General features: G+C 44.0%; 1 protein-coding gene across 5 annotated transcripts in view; it reads left to right on the top strand.

Moving 5' to 3' along the window:
- Positions 1-27625, top strand: part of Adam9 (ADAM metallopeptidase domain 9) — a 53923-nt gene that overhangs the window by 9658 nt on the left and 16640 nt on the right. For 3 of the 5 annotated variants that reach the window (XM_050146746.1, XM_050146745.1, XM_050146747.1), the window contains exons 2-14: positions 2217-2314; positions 4172-4230; positions 5738-5816; positions 10536-10612; positions 11528-11723; positions 12748-12813; positions 15106-15177; positions 16744-16913; positions 17651-17732; positions 18573-18706; positions 22559-22730; positions 24159-24251; positions 25077-25272. In XM_050146746.1, coding sequence (XP_050002703.1) covers positions 2217-2314; positions 4172-4230; positions 5738-5816; positions 10536-10612; positions 11528-11723; positions 12748-12813; positions 15106-15177; positions 16744-16913; positions 17651-17732; positions 18573-18706; positions 22559-22730; positions 24159-24251; positions 25077-25272 — 1494 coding nt within the window. Of the gene's footprint in view, positions 1-936; positions 1093-2216; positions 2315-4171; positions 4231-5737; positions 5817-8567; positions 8607-10535; positions 10613-11527; positions 11724-12747; positions 12814-15105; positions 15178-16743; positions 16914-17650; positions 17733-18572; positions 18707-22558; positions 22731-24158; positions 24252-25076; positions 25273-27625 lie in introns of those variants that run through there. The other 2 variants (XM_050146749.1, XM_050146748.1) reach the window with 2 other exon arrangements.

Below are 27625 nucleotides of genomic sequence, written 5' to 3'. Positions count from 1 at the left end.
CCTCACAGTGACCATCCCCTCACAGTGACCGTCCTCACAGTGACCGTCCTCACAGTGACCATCCCCTCACAGTGACCGTCCTCACAGTGACCGTCCTCACAGTGACCATCCCCTCACAGTGACCATCCCCTCACAGTGACCGTCCCCTCACAGTGACCGCCCCCTCACCGGTGACCGTCTCCATCACGGTGACTGTCCCCTCACAGTCACTGTCTCCCTCACCAGACTTCCCTGAAAGAACTTTTACTGTGGCTGTTGGGTGCAGTGGTGAGCTCCTATCATCTCAACCCTGGGAAGACAGGGCAGGAAGGTCATGAGTTCAAGGTCATCTTGAATGACCAGTGGGAGCTTGTCTCAAAAACAACAAACAACAGTGAGAACAGTGAATAAGAAATGCCCTTAGTAATGACACTGGAAGGGAAAAACTGTATCCAACCTCTACATGATTTATTGTTCAGTTTGTGGTGGCCTTTTGGGATAGGGCCTTTCTATGTCTTACTATGTATCCGCGGCTGGCCTTGAACTCACAGAGATCTGACTTTGTCTCTGCCTTCCAAGTACTGGGAGCAGTGGTTCTCAACCTACCTAATACTGTGACCCTTTAATACAGCTCCTCATGTTGTGGTGACCCCAACCATAAAACTATTTTGTTGCTACTTCATAACTGTACTTTTGCTACTGTTATGAATCATAATGTAAATAAATGGTCTGCAAGATGGTCTTAGATGACCCCTGTGAAATGGTCATTCGATTCCCAAAGGGGTCATGACCCACAGGTTGAGAACCAGTAGATTGACGAGCACAGTACCATGTCTGGTCCTATCTTTCAGTTCTGGTTGTACTCCGTGTAGTATTTTGAAAGAAAATGGCCCAAAGGGAGTGGCACTATCAGGATGTGAGACTTTGTTGTAGTGGGTGTGGCCTTGTTGGAGGAAGTGTGTCACTGCAGAGGCAGGCTTTGAGGTTTCATAGTTGCTCAAGCTGTTGCCTGTGAGTCAAGATGTAAGAACTCTCAGCTCCTTCTCCAGCACCATGTCTGCCTGCACACTGCCTTGTTCCAGCCATGACAGTAATGGACTAAACCTCTGAACTGTAAGCTGCCACCACAATTAAATGTTTCCCTTATAAGAGTTGCCGTGGTCATGGTGTCCCTTCACAGCAATAGAAACCCTAACTAAGACACTCGGTTTTACTGATAACTTTAGAATGTGAGTGCGCATGACCAGAGTTCTGAACTGCTAATGTTTTTGTGTAACATTTTCTTCTGGTGGATCCATGGTGTAGTCAGTCCATATGAGGCAGCTGGTCCACTGTTAGTACAGATTAGAGTTGCCCCATTGATAGTGAAAGGATCTTCCCCTTCTTAGCATCTTATCCAGTGTTCAGCTACTCTCCTAGGATGCCATCACTCGAGAGGCATAAGGGAGTGAGGGACGAGTGCATGCTCTGAGCTGCAGCGTGGCACGTGGCACTCTGCCATATTAAATCTCATGCTCTTTTCTTTTGTTTATGCCCCAAGATTTTAAAACAAAAGACTTATGTTGAGGAAAAGGGCTGGAGTATACAGATGCAAAGTGTTTGAAAATGATTGTTTTAACATCATAAACACACACACACATTTGGATATAGACTGGCATCTTTTCCTTAGGAAATATTTTCACTCTCATCCTTGTCTAGGATTGTATATAAAAAAGTCACAGGAGGGTCTGGAGAGACAGCTCATCAGTTAAGAGTACTGACTGCCCTTCCGCAGGACCCATATTCGATTTCCAGTACCCACATGGTGATTCACAGCTCTCTGTAGCTCCGCTTCTAGTGGGTCTGACATCCTCACCTGACCTTTGCGGGCACCATTTACACCCATGGTACACAGATAAACATGAAGGCAAAACACTGGTAAATAGAATAATAACTAAAAATACAAATTAAAAAAAATCACTTGACTATCAGGTGTTCCCCCCAATGATTTGAACACTTAGTTTTTTTATTTTCAAGATGGGGTCTCAGTATGTAGCTCTAGCTGTCCTGGAAGTCACTGTGTAGCCCAGGCTGGCCTCAATCTCACAGAGATCCTTCTGCCTCTGCTTCTAAGTGCTGGGATTAAAAACATGCAGCATTATATCCAGCTGAACACATGCTTTTTTTATTTCCGGTATTTAGGTACCACGTAGGTTTTTCGGGCTCACGTTGTTATATTTTTTTTCTTTTTGCTGCAGACATTCAGCAGACCAAACATCTTTCTTCTTATGAGATTATAACACCTTGGAGACTAACTAGAGAAAGAAGGGAAGCTCTGAGGTCCAGTTCCAAGCAGGTGAGTTCTCTCTTGAGAACTGTGACTATAAAGAAATTTCAATTTCTTCTTTCTTAATGAAGGGTGATATTTGCAGCAGTGGTTGTTTCAGGGGCTGAGTATGAGTTTTACTATCAAATACTTTATGTGCTGATTTAAAAAATAGCAAAACTGCTTATAAGGAAATGGAGTGTTGTTTTTCCACTGGAGAAGATTTTTTCTGTTTGTTGATGGGGTAGCCATGTACATGTAGATTCCTTACACCTCCCAGTAGTGCTGTCCTTGGGATCAAGCCTTGTTCATGACCTTACGATCAATAGTTTGTCCTATAGTTAGAATAGGGAAATTGTTTGGGCTAGAGAAAAGGGTCTCCTGAACTTGAAGATGACAAAGTCAGAGTTATCTAAATAACGAACTAACTCCAAGATGGCACTGTCTATCACTGTTGAAGAAACTGAAGTGCTGCTGGTGAGGTTGCCACGTTTGTGTGGGATGTGTTCTTGCTCCACGGGGCCGCTGGCAGGAGGAGAAAGTGTGGGGTAGAGTTGATGAGATAAGCTGAGCAGGTCACGAGAGAACAGGAATTTCTTGTCCACTTTTGTAGGACTAAATAATCTCTCGAAACTCACTTAAACAGAAGGAAGAGCTCCTTCTGCAAAGGAAGCACCATGTTGGTGCCCTGGAAACTACTTCCTGAAGTTACAGCTGATTCAGGAACACGTTTAGGAAGAGCAGACAGCTGGGGCTGGAGAGAGGGCTCATCAGTTAAGGTCACTTGTTGCTCTTGCTGAGGACTTGAGAGTCACTTCCCAGCACCCACAGGTTAGCTCCTAACCATCCACAGTTCCAGTTCCGGGAGCTGTGGCACTCTCTTCTGAACTCAGGGGTACCAGGCACACACATAGTACACATACATCCACACAATTAAAGCGTGCTATGTGTAAAATCATGAAGGAGGCCAGGAAGTTCTGGTGCTCACCGGTAAGCGCTAGGGAAACCAGGCTTGTTAAACATCTCAGGCGGAGACACCTGTTCCCTGCCCAGGAGGCTGGGAGTGGAGGTGGTTAATAGCTTGGTGACTTTCACACTATCTGTATGACCGAGACCACACCTGAACCCTATAATGTCACATGTAGTCAACCTTTAGAACATGTATTTATGGAAGAGGTCACATGTACTTTAAAAAGTGTCTATGGAATCATGTCTTAAGCTTTGTTGTGAACATGGGACTGAGCTAATTATTAACAGGAAACTTTTTCCAAATGGTACTGTGCTTAAATATTCCTAAAATAAACTACCTGGTGCCAGACTCTCAAAGTTTGAACTAACAGCAGTTAATGAGTTAAATTGAACCAGACTTCCTTCTTGCTTCTTGCAGATTGACACTCTGCTGGCTGTGGTCTTCACAGAGACCCCCACAAAACAAACAAACAGACAGACAAATCTAAAACAAATTAAAAAAGAGTAGCCAAAAGTGTAGGCAATTTTCCATTATCCGGGTTTAAAGGGAGACAGAGGTAAATAGAATATATATTACTTAAGAATACTTTCCATTAGCCAGGCGGTGGTGGCACATGCCTTTAATCCAAGCACTTGGGAGGCAGAGGCAGGTGGATCTTTGTGAGTTTGAGGCTAGCCTGGTCTACAAGAGCTGGTTCCAGAACAGGCTCCAAAGCTACAGAGAAACCCTGTCTCAAAAAAAAAACAAAAAACAAAACAAACAAACAAACAAAAAAAACGAAAACTTTCCATTAACTGTTGCAGGCATTGCTAAGTTACTTTAATTTGGAATGAACTTTCCTGCCTCTTATGATACGTTGAAAAGTAATTTACAAGACGGTGTTTTATTATTGCCTTTTCCCTTTTCTGTGCATTTAGGTGTCTTATGTCATCCAGGCGCAAGGAAAACAGCATGTTATTCACTTGGAAAGAAACACGTAAGAAACTTCATTTATTTTGCCTTTTTAATTATGTTTTCCCTCAGCAGTATAGTGATTTCTTTTCTAGATGGATATTGCTTAGTGGAGTCTGAATCCTGGAATCAGCAGATTTAGTTATTGCTGACCCTGCTGCACAGGGGTAGGCCTGCATCTGAAGTCCACAGGAATTCATGCTATGATTGGACAGGCTGCACTTCTAGGAGGCAGTGCAGAGGGAAGCCAGGCATGCATAGCTTAATTCTTTCCAAATTTACCTTTAGGGAGAGTAAAAGGTGTGTATGTGTGTGTGTAAGATGTGGTATATGTATGTGTGTGCTTGCGTGCACGTGTGTGTGTGAGTGGTATGGTGTGTGTGTGTGTGTGAAGGATGTGTGGGGTGTGTGTGTGAGTGGAATGCTGTGTGTGTATGTGAAGGTTGTGTGGGGTGTGTGTGTGAGTGGTATGGTATGTATCTGGTGCGTGTATGTGTGTGTGTGTATGTGCATGTGTGTGTGTATGTGAAGGATGTGTGTGTGTGTGAGAGAGAGAGTGGTACGGTGTGTGACTGGTGTGTGTGTGTGTGTGTGTGTGTGTGTATGTGAAGGATGTATGGGGTGTACGTGTGTGAGTGGTACGGTGTGTGTCTGGTGTGTGTGGTGCATGTGTATATATAGACTCCAGTGCCCAGTGATATCAGCTTATGAAAAGACTCAGCTCCTTAGGCTCCTTTGAATACTGCCCACAAAGCAACAGAGTGGACTTCTCAAAGACACATGGGACAAAGATTACTCTGGAGTCTCAGAGCTTCAAGTGCTCCAGGCTCTTAGTTACAGGGACGGCTTTGCCTCCAGATTTGCTGCCATGGGGCTTCCTGTATTCAAGGAGGCAGAGGCACAGTTTCACCAAGGGTTTTCTGTGCCACAGTGGTCGTGTAGCTGAAGTCACTCAGGGCAAGCAGGGCAAACCATCAGTTTGTCCATGTCTGGACAGGAGGGTCAGTTGGTATTGGGCGGCTTCGGGTTGCTTTGAACTTGAACCACACAGTGCATCCTGCTTCCCTGTTTTTCCACAAGGCCTGGAGGTTAGTGTGAGAGAAGATTGCTTCCCCATGGTTCACACAGCTGTTCCTCAGTGAGGGGGAGGCATTTCCTTTAACTACTGACAGCAGGCGTTTGTCTTCATACCTAGGTTAAGGCAGTGATGTTTCTTGTTTACATAGGACTTTGTAGAAAGGAATATAAAATTCTTACTTGTCTTGTACAAACATGAGCGCGTCAGCAGCGTCGCTTGTTCTCTTGTGCGCGTCATACCAGGAGAGCGAATCGTATCTTTGTGTCGCTCAGCTAATGTCCTAAACCCCAGTCTGTTTGTTAGCTTTTGGTTTCGCAGTAGCACTTTCTTTACAATAGTGGAGCAGGTAAAACGTTTTTAAAAGCTAATTTCTGCCTCTCTCCTGAGAACAATGTCCTACGAGCTGTGCCTTCGGCTCTTGGTACTTGACACATCTCTTTTCTTCCTCTTCTAGAGACCTTTTACCTACTGACTTTGTAGTTTATACCTACAACGAGGAAGGCTCTCTGCTGTCTGACCGTCCCAGTATGCAGGTACTTTATCTTCCCCTCGAAACTTTACATAGTTTCAGTGTGTTCTTGTCAGGTTCCCTGGACTGCACAGTTGCCGTCCCGCAGGACACCTTCCCCATCCGTGTATGATGGCCCTGGAGGAGACTGGTTCACACCATACCACTCTCCTGCACTCATTAGTTATGATTTGTCTTTAAAGCCAGGAGGTGGTGGTGGAGACACACGCCTTTAATCCCAGCACTCGGGATGCAGAGGCAGGTGGATCTCTGTGAGTTTGAGGCCAGCCTGGTCTATAGAGCAAGTCAGGACAACCAGGACTGTTAAATAGAGAAAACCTGTCTTGAAAAACTGAAAGAAAAAAAATAAAAGATTTGCGTTTATAAGATGGGAAAGTAACTAACTGTTCTCTAATGACAGTGCTGACTGATCGTGAAGGGTTTACTGTTTTGGTAAACTGTTACCTTCCTTTTGTTATTTACGTCCAGTAAAGCCACATTTGTTTGTTGTTACGTATTCTGATGTTCTGATTTTTTTTTTTTTTTTGCTGACATTTCATTTCTCAAGAGGTGTGGTCCTCTCTGCATCAGGCAACAGAACCCTCTCAGGGACAGAGCTGGCCTGGAATCCTCCAAGTAATTGGCAGACGAAGCCTGGCCTGGTGGTGTCTCTTCCTGGCGATGCACAGGTCTAGCTTTGCTCAGGAGGAGGAGTGTCACAGTTCCCTGGGCACTTAGGCGGTGCACACTTCTTCCGCAGTAGTGCTCATGAGAAGTCGTAACTCCCGCAGATTATGTTCTTTCTTCACTTGAACTTTGTACCGCCCTCACGTTAGATGGATCATGTACAGCATTGAGGACCTTTGTAGCATTCTTCACAAGAACCGGAAGCAGATGCTTTAGTCTGCACTACCCAAAACCACAAGGAAATGCTGACTTTGCCTTGTCTATTTCTAGTCCACTCATTCCCTTTTTATTTTTATTTTTTATTTTTTCTCCAGATAGGGTTTCTCCATGTAGCTCGACTATCCTGGAACCAGGCTGGCCTCAAACTCACAGAGATTCTCCTGCCTCTGGCTCCCAAGTGCTGGGACTAAAGGCTTGCACCATCATAGCCCGGCCTGATTATTTTATCTTAACTTTGCATTATTTTAATAGGAAGCTAGTAAAGAGATTAAATTTACATTGTAGCATATTCCAGATAAAATATAATTTGTCCATATTTCTATCCATCCAGTGATGGACGGTAAGAAGCCAAAGACCACAGTTGATGCCCTTGAGCCCTTACTGTTCTTTGTGGAGCCTCCTCCCCATCCGACACAGTTAAAGCTTGAATTCTGGCTCCGTGTTTATTGTCTGGTGAGGGTTTTGTACCAACTTGTTTGTGTTTGGTGCCTTCACTTTAACATGGGTATAGTAGTTACGACTTTATGGAGTTACTGGGGACTTTAATGAGGTAATACTTGAGGGGTGTTTACAAGAGATAGTCTGGCAATTTATAAATAAATATAACAATTATTCATTATTGAAAGACTGTCTACTAAAATTTCAAAACTAGATTTTAATTGTATAGAAACTTCAATAATTTTATAGAATTTAGTTTTATAGAATGCTATATGTTTGAAAAATATCAGGTATCAACATGGAGTATTTCCATTATTTCTTGGTTGTTTAATATTATTCAAACAAATGAAAGTGTGCCAATAGATTTGAAATAAAAAGTAAAACTTAGCTACTCTCATTTCTTTGCACGTGGCTGGATTGTCCCTTATGGTACACGGTATTGTCTATAATACACAATTAATTTACATGTATATTTTTAAACTTTAAATGTTTTCCTTTGAGATTCTCCTCCTTAAGATTGAAGTAATTTATAAAGCTCTTTTCAGGCTCTCACAAGGACAGAAAAATAAGTGCCTGAGTTGCTCTGTGTTTATGATGTCTGAGGACTTTGGGGTTATCTTGGGACTCGGTAGACTTGCTCCCAGCTCTGCCCCCTTGTCACTGTTGCACTTCCGACTCTCTGAGAATGGATGACAAGGCTCCCTGGGCCCTGGGCTAGTGGGCTGTTCTGTGGTGGCTCTGCTCTGCTCTGCTCAGAAGGGTCAGAGTTTCCCTGAGTCTGTGCTTCAGCATGGTGCACACCGGGTGTGTTCTTACTGAGGTGCACACCAGGCGTGTCCTTACTGTGCTGTGTCGTTACTGAGGTGCACACCAGGTGTATCCTTACTGTGGTGCACACCGGGCATTTCTTCACTGCAGCCATGCAGTGTGAGTATCAGTTTTGTTAACCTATAAATACGACGTGTTTTGTTTTTGAGAATTATGCTGGTAAGGAGAAAATTTCTCCCCATTCTTTGAAAGTTTGCTAGACTGAGCTGACAGAGATTAAATAGGAGAAAACAAATACAGATTTATTAGCACATAAAAGGGAAAGGCTACAGTATGTAAGAAATCAGTGTGGTTACAGCTAGCCTAGCATACTCTAGAAACTCGCATACTGTTTCCTCTGGGAGTGGGGGCGTTGGGGACGATCCGGAGCAGTAAATAACGTTTAGGAGAACATGCAGTGACCTGGGACAAAGTCCTTTTGGCCTTGGAACAGGTGGTGGTTTGTTAATGTTCATCTGCGGGCTGAATAGAGGGCAAGGGTTTGTGACAAAGTCGGCCTGAGTGTTGACAGACCGCAGGCTTTCATCCATTAATGAGGTTTTAGTAAAATTGGAGGTATTGGGTCTTTCTTGGCAGATCTGGTCACACAGATAAGGCACCTGTAGCAGAACTAGATAGAATGCTGTGGAAATACTTCGTAAAGGCAAGTTATTAAACAAACGTCGTCAGGCTTCTGACTTCAGGGTCACCTGTTGGCACTGGCCAGCTTTCTCGTTTCCCAGTGTGTCTTACTAGCGACACAGCCTGCGCAGGTCCCGCTGGCTAACAGTTCTGTATATGTGAGTGCGTTTGTAAGTTCTGTCCTCTGTCCAGTTTCCTACTAGGTATTTAAGACAGTGCTTCTCAACCTTCCTAATGCTGCAGCCCTGTAACACAGTTCTCTTCAATGCCCCCAACCTTAAAATGATTTTGTGGCTACTTCATAACTGTAATTTTGCTACTGTTATGAATCATAATGTAAAAATCTGACATGTAGGATATCTAATATGGGGCCCCTGTGAAAGGATGTTTTTCAGCCTCCAAAGGGGTCAAGACCCCAGGCTGAGAACCTCCAGTTTAAGAGGTGTTTATATTTGGGGATAGGAACCCTTTGTTATGTAATTTGCAAATATTTCCTTCTGGTTATTGCTTTTGAGGGTTTTATGCCTTTCTTTTCGTGTAGAAGCTTAAATTATTTTTTTAATGTAGTAAAGTCTTTCCTCTTTCCTTTCATTGCACCTAGATAATCCTACTATCATTACTTTGAGCAGAGTCTTACCTGTAGCCCAGGCTGGCCCGGAACTCCAGCTCTTCCTGCTCAGCCTCAAGGATTACAGTGATTTGCCACCATCCAGTGCATCTAGGTTTTGAGTGACAGGCTGGAGGTTTTCATCCATTCTCCTGGGTTAAAGGGCTTTATTCACGTTTTCTCTAACATTTTATACTCTTTCAGTTTTTACATTTTGATTTTTGATCTATTTGGAGTTTGTTCTCCTGTGATACGAAGTTTATTCTTTCCCATGTGTCTCTTCAGTAGATAGCAGCATTCATTATTAAAGGTGCACCTTTGCCCAGTGTGCTAAAATGTGCCTGTAGGAAGCCCTCCATGCACTCCCGTTTGTTGAAAGACTTGCTTGTGGTCCAGATGTCAGTGGTCGGTGTGTCCTGTTACTCACTGGCCTGGTGTGCACCTTCCTGTCTGATAGGGTAGGAGTCCCTAACTGTGGCTTTTCTAATATGGTGCTTTGGGGCTGTCTTACAGGTGACAAAATCTCCTGGTGCACTCAAGTTTGCTGTTGGCAAGTGATGCTGACTTTTGTATTTTTGGCTGATTAATTTCTTGCCCCAAATTTAGGATAAAGGCATTTAAGCTTTCTAAGATGGCTATATATAGGTTAGTGTAGCTAGTGTGCCCTGGGGCTGGAGAGATGGCTCAGTGGTTAGGAGCACTGCACTGCCGCTCTTCTAACAGTCCTGAGTTCAATTCCCAGCAACCACATGGTGGCTCACAGCCATCTGTAATGAGATCTGGCGCCCTGTTGAGGAAGAGATCTGGTCAGTCGTCCTCATCAACTTAGACCATGAAACCCAATATGGACAAGTTCAACAGAACCGCCATATACAGGCTGTCCATGCATGCTTCAGCATTGCCAGGGCATACATTTCATTCAATTTCTAATGTGCCCAGGGGAAAAGGGGAACTCACCCAATGCTGTGTAGAATGGCCTCCTTTCTGGGGGGGCCTTCTCAGCCCTCAACCAGGTCCTTACACATTAATTCTCCGCTGGAGTTTTCTGGGCCAACTGTAACTTAAAATGTTAAATGCAGTGTAACTCCAACCTGCTGTTTCTGGACTGGAAGGTCACAGGGCAGGACTGTTGGTAACTGGTGTCCTTGGGGATCCCTGCCTGGACATTTGTGTGTTGTTGAGTGACAGCAGATCGTCTTCAGGTAGCCTGGAGCCCGCGTGTGGTATTTCTTAGGTTGTTTCTTAGGTTAGCCTCAGGAATTCGGTTGGCTTTGTAGCATCTTGATGGTTTTGAGAAGCACAGCAGCGTCTGAAGAGTATGTTTTTTTTTTTTTTTCCATTTAGAAACATTGCCATTACCGGGGCTACGTGGAGGGCATGCACAATTCAGCCGTCGCTGTGAGCGTCTGCTCCGGACTCAGGTGAGGAATCCCCTGCTGTCTCCCTGCTCCGCCCTTACCTCTCCTCCTGGTTCCAGACTGGGTCCTTTTGGTGTCTAATAAAGTTGGATCTTACTTTGAGGTTACTAAAAACCTTTCCAGGCATGCTTCAGATATTCTTGGAATATTTGTTTAGAAAAACCTAGTAATTAATTGCTCAGTTGTAATGTCCACTGGGAGAATTTCATTTTTTCAGACTTCAGAAAGTTTGCTGTTTGTAACGAAATACATTTTAAGTTCCTATAGCACCTTGTAAAATTCTTTCCTGTATTATTTCATGCAAGTGGCACATTGTCAGTAAAAGGGCTCATTATTATCATATCCAGATAGGCAAATTATGGTCATATTCAGGTCAGTAAACAAGGCCCGGAGAACTCCTGCCACACACCAGTTATAGTAGCGCTGCTGTTACAGACTGTGGAGGCCCGAGTGTGAGGAGCTGTCCTGATTGACTGAACTAATAGGTACTACTTTCCATCCTCAGGTCAGCTATAAATGATGGCTGTCATCAGCGTCACTTAAGAAAGAACACTTACTAATGCTTTCTGTCTGCCAGGAAATAGTCCAAGTATTTTGTGCATATTAAATAATTTAATGGGAACCATTCTGTGTAGATTCTATACTAAGGCCAAGGATAAATGACCCGCTGGGAGTCCCTGGGCTCACAGAAAACATATCTGGGGTCAGACTCTGGCGCCAGCTCCGCCTTTTCTCCCAGCTGCTCTGCAGGCTTCATGTTGGAGCTGAGTAAGTGGAGGACCAAAAGGTGACGTTTATGTCTGCTGGACTCTCCACCCCTCCCTTCTGCTTGTTCGAGACTGCACTGTAAAGTCAGCTTCTGATTCGTCCTGTGTGTTTCTTTTCCTTCTACACTGGTCTGTGCCCCGCACCACGCAGAGGACTGCTGCACCTTGAGAACGCCAGCTTCGGCATCGAACCTCTGCACAACAGCTCGCACTTCGAGCACATATTCTACCCCATGGACGGTGTCCACCAGGAGCCTCTGAGATGTGGCGTTTCTAACGGGGACACAGAGAAGAAGGCCACAAAGGACTATGAGGAGGAGCATCCAAGCCTGACTCAGCTGCTGCGTGTAAGGAGCAATGATGGTTCTCTTCGCCTTAGACTGTTAAGAAATCGTTCCTTTTCACACTGAAATGGTGATTGTTGTCTTTCCCCAGCTCCACGCCAGGTCTTGGGACGAGAACCAGGGTATGGGAAGATGAGCAATAGGTAGTTCTGGCCACTGAGAGGAGGCAGTCGACATTTTCAAGGAGGGCTTAAGTCTTAAGCAGCAATCTCTTAGGCACTGCTGGGTAACCATTGCTCTGTGGCCAAGAGAGCAGCAGAGGTTTTACTTAGATACCGCCAGCTTTAGGTGGGGGAGATAAAGAAAAGAGGAAAGGAGACAGAGAGAGAGAGAGAGAGAGATTTACAGTAATTATTGCTTCAGATACTTCTCAGGGACACTCAGGTCCTGCTTTGAGGCTTCTTGAGGATGCCCTGGATTGCCAGCTTGCCTCAGCTGTAGGGTGCTTCCCCACGGGTGACATGGCACACATGCTGGGTGAGGGTGAGGCGTGCGGTTTTGTTCTGTGAGATTAAGAGTATTTACCACAACGCTGCCTTAAGGCATATTTCAGATAACCATCACCTGACCATGTCATGCCCGTACTCACTAGCGCTGGAGAGCTGCTAAGCATTTGCTTATTCTCTGTGGCACGAATTTCTGTTAGAGGACATAACTAAGCCGTGTGTTTGCACTGGCGACCCTGCCCATCTTTTTCTCAGCTCTCAGCTGGTGTTTTTCTTTCTGTCTTAGCATGGTAATCAGGTTTCCCTTTACAAGGTCTATGTATATGTGCTTCAATTAAGAAAACAGTGATTCTGCTCTCTTTAAAGACATAGAAAACCCATTTTATCCTTAGAGTTTCTCTCTTATCAGTACAAATAGCAGCTACTTCTGTGATGTTGACATGGGTGTGCTAAGTAAACCAACTGATGATACTGCTTTTAGCAGAATGAAGTCACATGACTAGATTTTGGTCTGGTTGTTGCTCTTGCAGACTGTATCTGGTCTCCTAATAAACCTGTTCTTTGGTGCTTGTCTTTAACAGAGGCGAAGAGCTGTTCTTCCGCAGACCCGCTACGTGGAGCTGTTCATTGTTGTAGACAAGGAAAGGGTAGGAATTGCTGACTTTTTCCCCCTTTTCATAAAAAAGCAGTTGAGAAGTGAGTAACTTATGAAGAAAATATAAAACATGATAAATAGTTGGCTTAAGTGGTCATCTCAAGATTAAAATAGCTTATTTATTAACTTATTTATTTATTTATTTATTTATTTATTTGGAGGCAGGGATTTGCTATGTCCTGAGCGCCTAACCTTCCTGCCTGAGTCTCTCGAGTGCAGAATTTATAGGTGTGTACTCATTCCCGCTTGACTTAGCTTTATCCACAGACCTAAATGGGACAGTGTAACCCCAGTCCTCGTAGGGATTGTCTCATACTGTATCTGTCACCCTTTTCAGATTACTTGACAGGCTGTGGCTATATGCCAGCACAGTTGGGTGCCGCCCCGTGAGGCTGACTTGCTTTATGCTGTTTCAGAGGATGTCTTCCTCAGTCTAAGAGACCAGCCCAGGGCTGGGCCTGCTGTAGAATCGCTAAGCATTTTCAGGTTACAGGGCAACAGCCGAACACTTTCCATAGTTGTTCTGAAAGACTGAGCTGCTTGTTTTGCTTACAAGAGGTACTGCGTCCTTTTCAGCTACTACAATATCATTGGTTTCTCACATTGCTCCTAAATAATTTAAATATAATATAAATATAAATCATATACATGATTGGTAATTTTCCGGGTGACTTTTACCTCTTTGGCTTGTATGAAAAATTATTCATAAACATGATCTGATCGGCAGGTCTTTTCTGGCAAGTCACAGAGAACATGTTGAAGATCCCTTTTCCTGATTTTTAGAAGTCCCTTCTTGTGTGTAGGTTGGTAAAAGCCCTGGTTAGTCAGAGCTGCACATACGTGTACTTGATGTGCTTATGAGCCCCTGGTGGCAGAAGGAAGCCAGGGAAGGGGCCAGCGTGAACCCAGCCCCCGCAGAGGCCGAAAGGCTCTGTCGACTGTTTGGATAAGTGGCAGAAATAGAGATTGAAAGTATTTTTCTCCATGGTTTTCCCCAGAGAGACTGACTACACTCATAGAAAATAGTTCAGAGTAACAGTGCTTCCGTTTCCATCAGGTTCTGTGAAATGCAGGCTCTGACTGAACAGATACAGCCACAGGTTCTGTTGTTAGGACCTTTGTCATGGAGTAAGGTCACAAACTCCGTAAGCTTTTCTTTCTGTTAGCAGTAGGTTGTTTAAAAATAACAGTAAAATAATATGTGCAGATTTAGCTGGATACAAACAAAGCATCAATAAAGCACTTGGTCTAACATGGTAGAATTTCTGTATCTCTAGTTTTCTAGCCACATAACAGTTTTGAACTCATGATGCTGGACTAACCTCTCATTATTAGTTCAGCTTTGAGTCTAGAAATAGTTTATTGTTGACGGCATTAGCCTAAGACATAAAAGATTAGGAAATCTATTACATAGTTTTTCATGCTGTTATCTAAGCTTTTAAAGATTGTACCTTTGTGAAATCTTGAGAATAATTTGTATTAAAGTCAGTAAGAATAGCTGAACGGTGGTGGCGCACACCTTTAATCCCAGCACTCGGGAGGCAGAGGTAGGCTGATCTCTGTGAGTTCAAGGCCGACCTGAGGTACAAGAGCTAGTTCCAGGACAGGCTCCAAAGCTACAGAGAAACCCTGTCTTGAAAACAAACAAACAAGTAAAAATCAGTGAGAGTAATATTAAGAAGAAAATGTATTCTAAAATTAGATGCATTTGAAGAAAACTTAAGACTTCCATGCATCTCTAATAATTGTGCCTTACTATTCTTCTCTTATTTATCACTAAAATATGTCCCTTAGTGTCTTAGTTTTCTGTTGCTGTGGGAACGCTCCATGACCACGGCCGCCCACAGAAGAAGTTTATTGTGGTTTATGGTTCCCGAGGGCTAGATCCCTAATGGTGGGGTCACATGGCAGCAGGTGGCAGACATGGTGGCTGGAGCTAAGAGCTGAGAGGGTAAACTGGAAATGGCGGGACGATTTTACTTACAAAGCCCGCTCCAGTGGCATACTTTCTCCAGCAAATCCCCACCTCCTAAGCTCCCCAAACGGCAGTATTGACTGGGGACCAGGTGTTCAGACTCCTGAGACTATCCCATAGTCTCCCAGATGGTTCTCATTTTAGCCACCACAAGGAAGTTGGTTCATTTGAAATGCTGCAAAGTGTCTAGATGCTTCCATTTTTCGTTCTGAGGAAATCCTTGGCACTTTCTCTCTAGTATAGGGGAGTGCAGGTATCTAGACTGCTTGGCCACTTTGTGATTGTGGTTTTCCTCTTTTACTTTTCCAGTATGACATGATGGGAAAAAACCAGACTGCTGTGCGAGAAGAGATGATCCGCCTAGCAAACTACCTGGATAGCGTAAGTTGTATTTCTCTGTGTGCTGCCCACGCGCACAGTCTAGGGCAGAATTTAAAACTCTGACCGCCGGATGTATACATGTTTGTTCTGTAATCTTTAGAATAACCTTGAAAAGGGAAATAGAAATGTAAAAAGACTCAGAATAGCAAGAGGTTTCGTATCAGCATCTGCCTCATCTTGGAACAGATTGGGCATGGTGCTCTGATGTTCATGGAAGGCTCTTTGCTTTTCTTTACTGAAAGGATAGTATTTTTTAATAATGCTGCTGTTGTGTGTGTGTGTGTGTGTGAGAGAGAGAGAGAGAGACAGAGGCACAGAGAGAGATAGGTACAGAGACAGAGACAGAGAGACAGAGACACACAGAGAGACACACACACAAATACATAGAGAGAGAGACAGACAGACAGACAAAGAGGTACAGAGAGAGACAGAGACAGAGAGAGACAGAGACAAGCACAGGGAGACAGAGACAGAGAGAAAGAGAGATGCTGGCGTTTGTCCAGTGGGAGACTGCCGGGATGTGAACTCAGGTGTAGTGATGGTCTTGACATCATTCTTTTGAAGACTCCTAGTGGTCTAGAAGTAAAGCCTATTCCTCACGATACCTCTGTGAAATAGACAGGAATTCTATTGTGCTTTTATGGAAAGCTTTGGTATCTCCGTGGTTAGGATTTTAGGTACGAGGTTAGAAATGTTTATGGTTTACTGATTGAGTGAATTGACATTTCTGCCGTAAAATGTCTGAACATCCATGCTATCTGTATTCTAGTAAGCTTTCCACTGCTGTAGCAAACTGCTCGAGGTAGTCACCTTATAGAGGTGCATAGTGCAGGAGGTTGATTGGCTCTCTTGCCTGCTGGCCCTGTGCTGAGGCAGCATTCACGGAGGGATGGAGTGAAGTGTGTGGTGGGATTCATGCGGGGTAGGATTTATGCGGGGTGGGATTCATGCGGGGTGGGGTACGGTCACTCACCCCAAGGCTCGGATATCTAGAGAGAGGGAGAGGACAAGGCCGTGCTTCCTTAGTGTTCTGCAAGTAAGCCTTCAGTGGCCTGGCGTTTTCTACTGGGCTCCATTTTCTAAAGGCTCCATCACCTTCTGTACTGTCACTATGGAACGGGGAAAAGCTTTTATCAATGGACCATTAGCAACGTTCAAGGTCCAAACCACATAATGGGGGAAGGTTTTGTAACAAAATTTACTCAAAACTGTGAACTTCCTGTGTTTGTCAGATTTTACAGTGGGAATAAAAAGGAGTTTGAATCTTAGTTCTCTATCCTTGATGGGTGAAGGGTAGACTTTCATTTTGGGGCAGATAATCCTGTTTTTAACTTTATGGTCATATTTCTTCATGAATGTTGTCAAGTATTTTTCTTCACTGGGTGTGATGGCACACATCTGTAACCCCAGGACTCGGGTGACTGAAGTAGAAGGGTCAGGAGTCCAAGGTCACCCTCAGCAACACAGAAAACTCCAGGCCAGCTGGACCTGCCTGTCCCCTCAGGCCCCCACTTCTTCTCATGTTCTTACTGTGTTTTTCATGTCCCATTTCTGTTTCCTCCCCAGATGTATATCATGTTAAATATTCGAATTGTTCTAGTGGGCCTGGAAATCTGGACAGATAAAAACCCGATCAACACAGTCGGAGGTGCTGGCGATGTGCTGGGCAACTTCGTACAGTGGCGGGAGAAGTTCCTCATAACGCGCCAGAGGCACGACAGTGCGCAGCTGGTCTTGTGAGTGCCTTTAACAAATGCTGTGGGCGACATGATGAGAAAAAGGACTTTCTCTGTGGCAGAGACATTCTGTTCTCTCGCCACTCCTTTGTGTGTGGCTCATCTTTTCTTTACCCCGTGTCTTCTTTCCTCACCTTGAGACAGCGTATCTTGCAGTTACTATTATTATATTTTTTGTGTGTAAAAGATTATATGGAAAGAAAGAAAATTGATTTCTGGCTAAAAACATTTTCTTTTAATAAGGATAGATTTAAAGATCATCTCAGTTTGAGCTCTGATTATCCTAACTCATACTTACTCAGTGGTTTTTTTAAACTATTTTTTCTTATAATGTTTTGTAACTGTCTTTGAATGTTTGGCTAGGTATAAAATTCTGGCAGGGGAAGTTGTTCCCCTTTACAGATTTGAAGGCAATCCCTTGTGAATGTATTTACTGTGTTACCGTCTCTCCTCAGTAACATTTATTGAATGGATAAATATGATACATTTTTAGAAATATTTTTAGCCCAGAGCATATCTATGACCAAGGAAAAACCCCAAACTTGGCTTGGTACATAAAGGCATCATCATTGTATGAAAAAATTTAAAAATTATGTTTGTAATACTAACATCATATTCTCATTTTTCTTCCAGTTTCTATAGGTTTTTGTCAGTGTGGTTAAGATTACCTATAGAAACAAGACTAATGTGTTTCTTTTTCCTCCAAGTACATTTTATAACTTTATATTTTCATTTAGGAAGAAAGGCTTTGGTGGGACTGCAGGAATGGCATTTGTAGGAACAGTATGTTCAAGGAGCCACGCAGGTGGGATTAATGTGGTACGTTGTTCTTTAAGTACAGTTTGGGATATAGGCATTAGGGCAGTCTCCAGCATTGGCTGACTCTATGCTTCCTCCCTCAGTTTTTTACGGCGGTAGTTTGGACATTATGAAGGACATGGTGGGAGTAGCAGACATGTTCTTTCCCTAGAGACTGAATCACGTTTTTAATATTTAATATGTGTTATTAGCTGTGCTAGCTTGCTGTTCTGTTGTTGTGATAAACACCATGACCAGAAGCACCATAGAGGAGGAGAGGGTTATTTGACTTAAACTTCGGGCCGTAGTCCATCCCTTAGGGAGCACAGGCCAAGAACTCAGAGTGGGAGCTTGAAGAAGAAACTACACAGGAGTGATGTGTCCTGGCTCTCTCTCTGGCTCATGCTCAGAGAACTTTCTTATAGCCCAGTACCACCTGCCGAGGGGATGAAACTGCCCACAGTGGTCAGGCCTCTCTAGACCCACTGACAAACAAAAAGATGTCTCATAGGCATGTCTGATCCAGGCAGTTCTTCAGTTGGAAAGTCCCTCCTCCCAGGTGTGTCCAAATGACAGCAAAATTTACCAGGATGTTATCTTTTTATGAATGAGGAAACAGGCTCCATTTCAAAGAAGTCAACACGTTTCTTATAAACTTCAGGGAATGATCTACAAATGATACACTTGTTTATCAGTGTATGAGTCACCCCGCTCCAGTCTCTTATCAGTGTGTGCACATAAAGGCTGGTGTTCTACGCTTGGGCTGACTAGAGTCAGCGTTATAGTAGATACATTGCTTCTGGACAAAAATAATCTGATGGAGAAAACACTTCCTAATTGCCCCTTCCCGTGTTTGCACAGTTTGGGCAAATCACCGTGGAGACGTTTGCGTCCATCGTCGCCCATGAGTTGGGTCATAACCTTGGGATGAATCACGATGATGGGAGAGAGTGCTTCTGCGGAGCCAAGAGCTGCATCATGAATTCAGGGGCATCGTGAGTAACGGAGCCTTTTCTTCTCTTAGTACAATTGTCTAGAGCAATGGGTTTCCTCCCCTAGCTTTTATTGTGTGTGCCTGTGTCTGTGTGTCTAAGAATATATTACTTGTATGCAGGTACCTCAGGAGGCCAGAAGAGGGCAGCAGATCCCCCAGAGCTGGAGTTACAGGCCAGCTGTGAGCTGCTTAAAATGTGGCTGTAGGTGAAGCTGAGGAGGACAGGGTTTTAGGGAAATGAGAAGTGAATTACAGCCAGCCTGAGATAAGAGATTCAAGGGGAAAGGCCTTCAGAGGTGAGGATAGGTGCCAGGCTACATGCTGTCCCACAGTTCTGGGTCACTTCTGCTTTCTGTAACTCTTACAGAAATAGAGCAGCAATGTAAGCAGTGAGTTATGGTGTGATATTTGGTCATATCCTGACAAATCATTTCCTTCATTGTAAATTTCAGTTTGAAGTAATTTTTCAAAACTCAGTGAAAAGTTGGGGGGGGATGTTTTAAGTCATTATTCTTTTTTTTTTTTTTTTGTCTTTTTTTTGTTGTTGTTGTTTTGTTTTGTTTTTGAGACAGGGTTTCTCTATAGCTTTGGAGCCAGTCCTGGAGCTAACTCTTATAGACCAGGCTGGCCTCAAACTCACAGAGATCCACCTGCCTCTGTCTCCTGAGTGCTGGGATTAAAGGTGTGCACCACCACCGCCCAGTTAAATCATTATTCTTGTATCCTTTAGAGTAACAGACAGAGGGTAGGGTGCCATCCTGTGATGGTTGGTGGAGGATTAGCTTTTCTGTTGTCTTAGTCTTTCTATGGCATTGCTGAGGCCAGTGTCTGGTCATGCCCCTAAAATCCCAGCTCCCATCAGCTATAAATAGATGCAAATGCTTATGATTTTGTTAGGGTTTCCGTATTATAGTGACTCCATTTTAGTTGAAATAGATTTTTTTTTTTGTATCTTGCTCTAGGCTCCCACCTTCAAACATTGTTTATGAGAAAATGGGGTTCAACTGCTGAACAAGAAGCCTCTTCAAATAGCCTTTGTTAAAGGTGGAGGCTCTGTGCGGGTGGTACTTAGGAGCTGGTGTGTAGGCAAGACATACTCCGGCACGGTTGCTATGGCTGTCCGATGAACACATTCTTACAGCCAGCATTACCAAGACCTGTGTGGAAGGCACAATCAGTGAGAGGAAGTCAACAATTAAAAACCTGTTCCAATCATTTCCCACATTCCTCCCTGTAGGCTCTGATCTGCCCACAGACTTCCCGCATTCAGTACTGCTAACTTTCCTCTGTCACTCAGCCCTGTCTTCCGTATTTTCCCATGCTGTTCCTTGAAACAATCGTCCTCTTCTCCTGATTCCCAGGACCTCATTCTGATTCATCATTGTCTGTGGAGTGGGTTCTGGGAGGAACCTCTTCCAGTCTTCCTGTGTAACGTAGTGGCAGTGTCCGTACTGACATGAGTCAGAGTGTGTCCTTTTCGTTTGGTCTCATGCCCACGCACAGTGGCCGTACTTCCCTTACAGCAAGAAGCCATGTTTGCACTGTGACCTCCTCCTGCCTTTGCTCACAGTCTCCCTTACCTATTTCCTTATTTACTACTTCCCTTGCAGGGCCTCACCCCTCCTTCTTTCTAGAACATGCTGCAGCCTCTGCCTTAGGGTTTCTGTTCATGTTACCCTTTCTCTCTGCGATATCCTTTGTTCAGATATCCAGTTTTGATTGAAGTATCATGATATCAAGTGCTTGGACTGGCTGTCCTTTTGAACGCCAAGCACTCCAGCCTCCCCACGGTTCATCGCCTCCTTGTAGCGTTACTATCACCTTTTATCCTTCTAGGGAAACTGCGCACTAGGTCTGCAGTCTGCTGCTTTCTCTAGAGTGTGGGCCTCACAGAAAGGGTTTCTGCCCTGCTCACGGTTTTATTCCTTTAGCTGAGAAGATCACCTTATCTGAGCAGATGCCCAACAGGTCTGTGTTGGATGCACAGGTGTTTGCTAGGACACCAAGGGGTCCCCCTAATAGCCTCAAGTGTAGTGAGAAAAAAGTGCAAAATGGGTTGTCATTATCACAGACCTTGTGGGAGAGTTTTCCTTCTCACAAGTCAGCTTTGCTTTTAAATTATTCTTTTACTATAAACAATTGTAGTCTTTTTCCTTTCTTTTTTCCTGCCATCCCACTAACACCTTCCAGTCTCTCACATCCAGACTGTGTCTAGTAGTTAACAGCATTGGAATGTTCTAGGCACAGGAGCAGGCTCATTGCTTCCTTGTTAGCAAACAAAAGTGCTGACAGGCAATTTGGGGCAGAAAGTGTCATGAAAGGATCTGTGGGTTTGAGTTGTTTGTATTTCCATAAGCTCCGTCCGGTTGCAGGCAGGGCTGCTTCTGTATGCCCTACTCCCGCTGCTGCTCGTCCATCTTGCTCTGGTAACAGCAAAGGATTGACTACATATGTGTATATACATGCCTGTCATGCATACACTATGTGTTATCAGTTATAGATATGTGTGCCTAGTGTACAAATGATACATAGTATATGCGCACATATTGTATACACCATAGGCATATATGTTTATATTATAGATAACACATGTATGTTATATATATTATATATCACACTGCATATATCCTTGCATGTTACATGCCTATTGTGCTATAGACATTACATATGTTGCTTTTACTGTTGATGTTTGAAATCTGTAATGTGGTTGGGTGAGGTTGGCATACAGCTTTAATCCCAGCAATAAGGAGTCAGAGGTAGGTGAATCTCTGTGAGTTTGAGGCCAACCAGGGATACATAGTGAGACTCTGTATTTAAAAAAAAAAAAAGAAAGGAAAATTTGTATTTTTTGTTTTTGAGACAGTCTTACTTTGTAGCCCAGTCTAGCCTCCAATTCTCTATCTTCTTGATCAGTTTCCTGAGTGCTGGGATGACACACGCTATCCATAGGTGGTGAAATGGTAACTGTTGTCAGGCAGACTAACAAATCCATCACCCTACATAGCTACCCGGGTTTCCTTCTGCGGCAGTGTAGTGACGTGTCCAGAGACTATGTAGTAGTGGCAGCGCTCGTGTTGTACGTGACTTCCACACTTGCCAGCCCTGCATGTGTGTTGGCGTGCGCCCTTTCACCTCCCCTCCCCATTCGCTCCCATCCATCTTGTTTTCTACTGTTTTATTTTATTTTTTTTTTATAATTTCACATATGATTGAGATCATGTGATATTTTTCTTTTCTGTGTCTGGCTTATTTTGCTTAGCACAGAATCCTCTTAAGTTCATTATATTGTAGCCAATATTGTGGGTCTCCTTTTCTGAGGTTAAATAATATTATATATTTACATACATGTGTATACATACACAAACACACATACAGTATACCTACTTACACATGTAATGGAATGTATACATATGTTCTATAGCATATTTATCCCCTTTTCATGCAGCTCTTGGGTATTTATTATCTCTATCTGAAAATGTATATTCAAGACGACTTTCTCATTTTTAAGTTGAGATGTTTTTCTACCATTGAGTTTTCTTTATACATTTAAGTATTAACCCTTTTTCAGATATATGGTTTACAAATATTTTCTGTGAAGGAGCTTTTAACATGCAATATGCTTGGAAGATATTTCCACGGAGGCCAGTACAGTGTGACTTTAAATGGTGAACCATGTACTAACTAAAGCGATTCCTGTATTTATTAGAGATAGATAGCCTCATTTTTTGCCCACTTTTGTGTAGTCTCTGCTTTTCATTTCACAGTATTACTTCTTACTGTCTAATGGTCTGACTAAGAACAACAAAATGAACTCTACAATGATGTGTGACCGTTTTCCTGGTGTTTATTGTAGAGGTTCGAGAAACTTCAGCAGCTGCAGTGCGGAGGACTTTGAGAAGTTGACTTTGAACAAGGGAGGAAGTTGCCTTCTTAATGTCCCGAAGCCTGACGAAGCTTACAGCGCCCCCTCCTGTGGAAACAAGCTGGTGGACCCTGGGGAAGAGTGCGACTGTGGCACCCCGCAGGTCAGCTGACCTTCAGTTTGGCTTTGGGCACCTCTGGTGGAGGAGTGGCTGTGGGCTTTTGTGGTGAAATGAGGATTGCCACGGTGTTGTGTGGCTGTGTCTCTGGGTCTGGTCAGCACCCGGGGATCTACCTCATGAAGCCATGGCTTCCGGCAAGCACTGTGATACCATTCTTTTTAAATGTTACCCGTCTGTCTTTTGTTTTTATTGTAGCTATTGGATTGTTACTGGTATTACATAGCTGGTTAGTTCTTTACGTGTTAGCCGTGCTGGTCATGCCATTCAAGAAGTGTTTGTTCAGCTGGACTCATTTATTAAGTGAATTGCAGCTGATTCCTCCTCCAGCGACCCTCAGAATAAAAACTCTTCCTCTTGGCGGACCAGTGTCTTCTTGTTAATCTTTCCTTTTCCTGTGCATCCCTGGCTCCATCCTTCCTTTACTTGTGGGTCCCCGGCTCCATTTGTTAATCGTTCCTTTACCCTCAGATCCCTGGCTGCAGGGCGCTCAGCTCTGTGCACCTTTCATTGTTACTGTACCCCAGATACATTCCTCCTGGAATACCCACTGAACCCTTTCCCTTTGGGCTGCCGTTAGATTCAGAACACACTTGTTCAGTCTGTATTATTCTCAGCCATTTTCCTTGCCCAACCATATTGGGTCTGGAAAGCCTTCCCATATCCTAAGAGACAATTGTTTTCTAGTTTATGTGGTTGATGCCTTCTCTTAAACCCTTTGGATTCTCCTGACCTCCAGAGAAGCTGTCTTTGGCAATGGGGTCTCTGAGGAAATACTTAAGATTAGCGCTGCAGGGTGGATCCCTGATTCACTAGGGTCAGTGTTGTTAGACGAAGCAGTAGCTGTTTGTTTCCCTAGCTCAGCCTTCTCTCCAGTGTAAGCATTGCAGACACTGTGTATGCCAGCCTGCAAGAGAGGGTTCCCAGAAGCTCTCTGAGAGCCTTCTCCCTGCATTTCTAGCTTTCAGAACTGTGAGAAAAATACATTTCCATTCTTTTTTCCTGATTAATTATGCATGCACACATCACTCACACAGCACACAGACAGCACAGACTACACAGAGACACAGACACATTCACACAGTATGGACTTACTTACCTGGGACTCAACCCGGCGACCTCGGGCTCTGCAGGCTGCGCTCCAGTCCTCTCAGCCATCTCTCCGACCATTACATTTCCATTCTTCAAGTCCCTCCGTGTTTGGTATTTTATTATGGAATTACCAGCTGTCTTTTGAAATGTGTTCAGACTTAAATACTTGGAGCTAACGAGGCCGATGTGCCTTGAAGCACAGCTAGTGGGAGAAACAGCGCTGGCTAGGTTAGAATGAAATTACAGGTCAGGAAAAGAACTTTACCAGTGGCCGTGCTGCCAAGGGCTCCTTATTCATTGGTGATTGTTTTCTGTTTGCAGGAATGTGAGTCGGACCCATGCTGTGAAGGAAGCTCTTGTAAGCTCAAGTCATTTGCCGAGTGTGCATATGGCGACTGTTGCAAAGATTGCCAGGCAAGGAACTCTCCCTGTCAGGGGCAAATCAGAGAAGGAAAACTGATAATGGAAATGCATCCTCCGAGGTCGCCACACACCACTTTTGTTATCTGTTCTCTTTATATGCATCCCACTTCTGTGCGTGTGTTTTTCTGTACGGGGTCTATTGAGTTAGTTTGTGTGTTTGGTGGACTGGGGATTAAATACAAGGCATTGTGTTTGCTGGGTAAACACTCTACTGATAAGTTGTGACCCCGTCTTTTATTTTCTTGATTTTCTTTTTAAAGTAACACATATCTGTTAGAGAAAATGCACAAATACTGTAGTAAATTAAGTTGATTAAGAGGATCTGAATTTGATCCCCAGAACCCTTTAGAAACAAAACCCTATGGTGACATGCCTTGTGATCCCATGATCCCAGCCAGGAATGTGGAGCTCTTTCCAGACAGACTGGTGGATCGAGCTGCAGTGGTTTCCTGTCCTCATCTCCCACGCCAGCCACACTGCCACTCTAGCTGAGCTGCCATGCCAGCAAGCTCCCTACCTAGTGCATCCCCCGCCCCAAGCTCACCATGCTGCTGTTGCTTTCGAGGGAGGTTGTCATTGTAGTTAGCACATTGCTTCTGCAGTGTCTCTTTTGTTTTTACTTAATTGGCATTTTTTTTTTTACTTTTTCCATTTTATAGTATTTATTAACTGCCTGTTATGGGGTTTGTTTACTTTTGTGTTGGGTGGTTTAATCTTTATTGTTAGAACCTTTATATATTCACTGTGGTTTTAAATTTGATGGATTTGTGGAGAGTGCCCTGATATTCCTGTTTAATTTGGATCTCATGACCTTAGTTCCTGCCAGGAGGCTCTATGTGCAGAGGAAAAACCAGTGAGTGTGATGTCCCCGAGTACTGCAATGGCTCCTCCCAGTTCTGTCCGCCAGACGTCTTCATTCAGAACGGCTATCCGTGCCAGAATAACAAAGCCTACTGTTACAACGGCATGTGCCAGTATTACGACGCGCAGTGTCAGGTCATCTTTGGTTCAAGTAAGATACTTTATAATTGATTGGTTTGATGTTACCGTCTCTTCTCATTAGGTTCTTTACTGATGAGGCTCTCAGGTCTTCACCCTTCTTCCTCCAGTGGTGGTCATGCTTAGGAATTCATGTCTGCTTTGGTGATCAGTTGATGCTGTGTGCTCCGCTCCCTCTTCCCACTTTGGATAACACACAGTATATATTTATATGCACACACACACACACACACACACACACACACACACACACACTCAGGTTTTTTTGAGCGGAGGGGTAATGAAGACTGTACCCAGACCCTCACATATACTAGGCAATGCGGAGGCCCCAAAAATGTGAGCCTGTTTCACAATGAGCAAAGGTCAGAGAGTTCGAACTTCCCTCTAGTCCTTCAAACAGAAGTCCCACCTAGATCAGAGTAGACAGTTCTGCTCTCTCAAGGTTGTCAACAGGCACAGCTAATAGCCAGACCTTGTATTTCAAGACTAGTGAAGTAGTTGTGTGTCTACCTCAAACAGAAATCTTTGGGTCCAGCTAAGCTCCAGTTCCCTTATGGAGATAACTTTGAACTCCCCAGGGAGTGGTTTGCCTACAGAATGTTTTGGTCTAGTGTGCTCACATGCTCACATGATTTGTTTTGTTCTAGCATCAGAATACAAGGCAAGCATGCTATTGCTCCACGTCCTCTGCCTCTAGTTTTCTAGTTTCAATATTATATAGTCTCTGTGGGTCCAGTGTTTGCATTCATCATTTAAAATGTGCGTGTGATCCATCTTTGTTGATACATTTATATCACAGTGTATTAGAGTAGTCTTATTAAGTGGACCCTGATTTAGTTTCTCATGCGTGTATGTATTAAGTGTGTCTTTGTGCATGGGTGTGCATAGGTGTGAGTGTGTGTGAGTGTGAATGCAGGCTAGTTGGCTCTGGAACTTTTGGGGATTCTTCTGTCTTCACCTCCCTCTTCTCCACAGGGGCAGTAGAGTTTTAGGTGTGAACTCCTTCATGTGGGTTCTGGGGATTTGAACTTTGGTCCTGACACTCGCATGACAAAGCTCTGCACCCACTAAGCCATCTTCCCAGCTCCTTGTTTTCAACTGTATATTGATGGGTGTGTAGTATATGTTTTTAGGGTTTTTTTTTTGTTTAAAGTTTCATCTGTATGAAACGTATACTGTAGATTAAAAAGTGAAATCATATAACTTAACTATGAAAATTAAAGTTTCTCCCTCTTTCTTCCCTCTCTCCCTTTGTCCCATCTTGTCTGCCTTTCTGCCTCTAGAGCTGTCTCTCCTTTGAGTGAGCTTGCTAAATATTTACCATTAGTTGAACTGCAAATGGTTAACCACTATTCTCATATTGTCTTGCAGTGGTACAGGCTCTTTTACTGATGCCAGTCTGTATAAAGAAATCTAAACAGGATGTTGCTGTTTGTGTTCCGTTTTGGCTTTTTTTTTTTTTTTTTTTTTTTTGTATTGTTCAGGCTCTCTAGGGAAACAGAGCTAACGGGATACATATGTACACACACACACACACACACACACACACACACACACACAAAGAGGATGGACTGACTCATGCAGTTCTGCTGTTGGTAGAGCTGATGGAGTCATTCTGGTCAAGGATGGCAGGCTCAGGACCTAGAGCGCTCGTCCGAGCTCACAGTCAAGTACGTATTCGAGCACGTGGTGAAGGGATGAATGAGTGCGGGAAGTCATGGGAACGTTCCGTCACAGTTCTAGCCGTGGTGGAGTAAGATGAGCTTGGTGACAGTTGTGGTTCTCAGGGTTATAGCTGCTCTGCGGTCGTGTCCTGCACTTCCTGCTCTCCGTTCTCGGTTGTGCTGTTACAATGCCTACTCTATAGTCCCTTTGCCAACAGGAAGTGCCTTACTCTGTTATAGCGTCTGCTGTGGAGTGACCCACACGCTCATTCCTTAAGGGCCTGGGCCATGTGTAGCTTTGCTGGATTTGGTTGTGACAGGATGCAATAAATACTTAGAAAAACTCCTGTATTCCAGGCCTGCTCTTCTTGCTTCCATGTAGGGCAATGGATCTGTCATCCAGCCACCTGCAAAGCCTTTCTGTTAGTGCAGGGCTTGAGGAGCCCAGCATAACTGAGTGTGTGGTATAGGTTCCCCTCCGGTGGAATCACTGTTGTGGCATCTAGTGGGAGAATGTCCTCTTTGAACACCCAGACCTCTAAGCTATCAGAGCATGAAGTCATGGGGACAGAAAGCATGTTTTTGCTAGTGAATCATCAGGGGTATACTGCTAAGAGTTCTCACTCCCTTTCCACCCCTTAAAACCTGTACGCTGTGTTTGGTCATAGGCGTCCTTTGTGGACCTGATTCAGGCGTATAAAG

This window comes from Alexandromys fortis, unplaced genomic scaffold (assembly GCF_014885135.2).
Source record: "Alexandromys fortis isolate MF-2015 unplaced genomic scaffold, M_Fortis_MF-2015_v1.1 scaffold_55, whole genome shotgun sequence".
Classification (NCBI taxonomy): domain Eukaryota; kingdom Metazoa; phylum Chordata; class Mammalia; order Rodentia; family Cricetidae; genus Alexandromys; species Alexandromys fortis.
The sequence above is the reverse complement of the archived record's forward strand: the minus strand, read 5'-3'. Positions and strand labels throughout refer to the sequence as shown.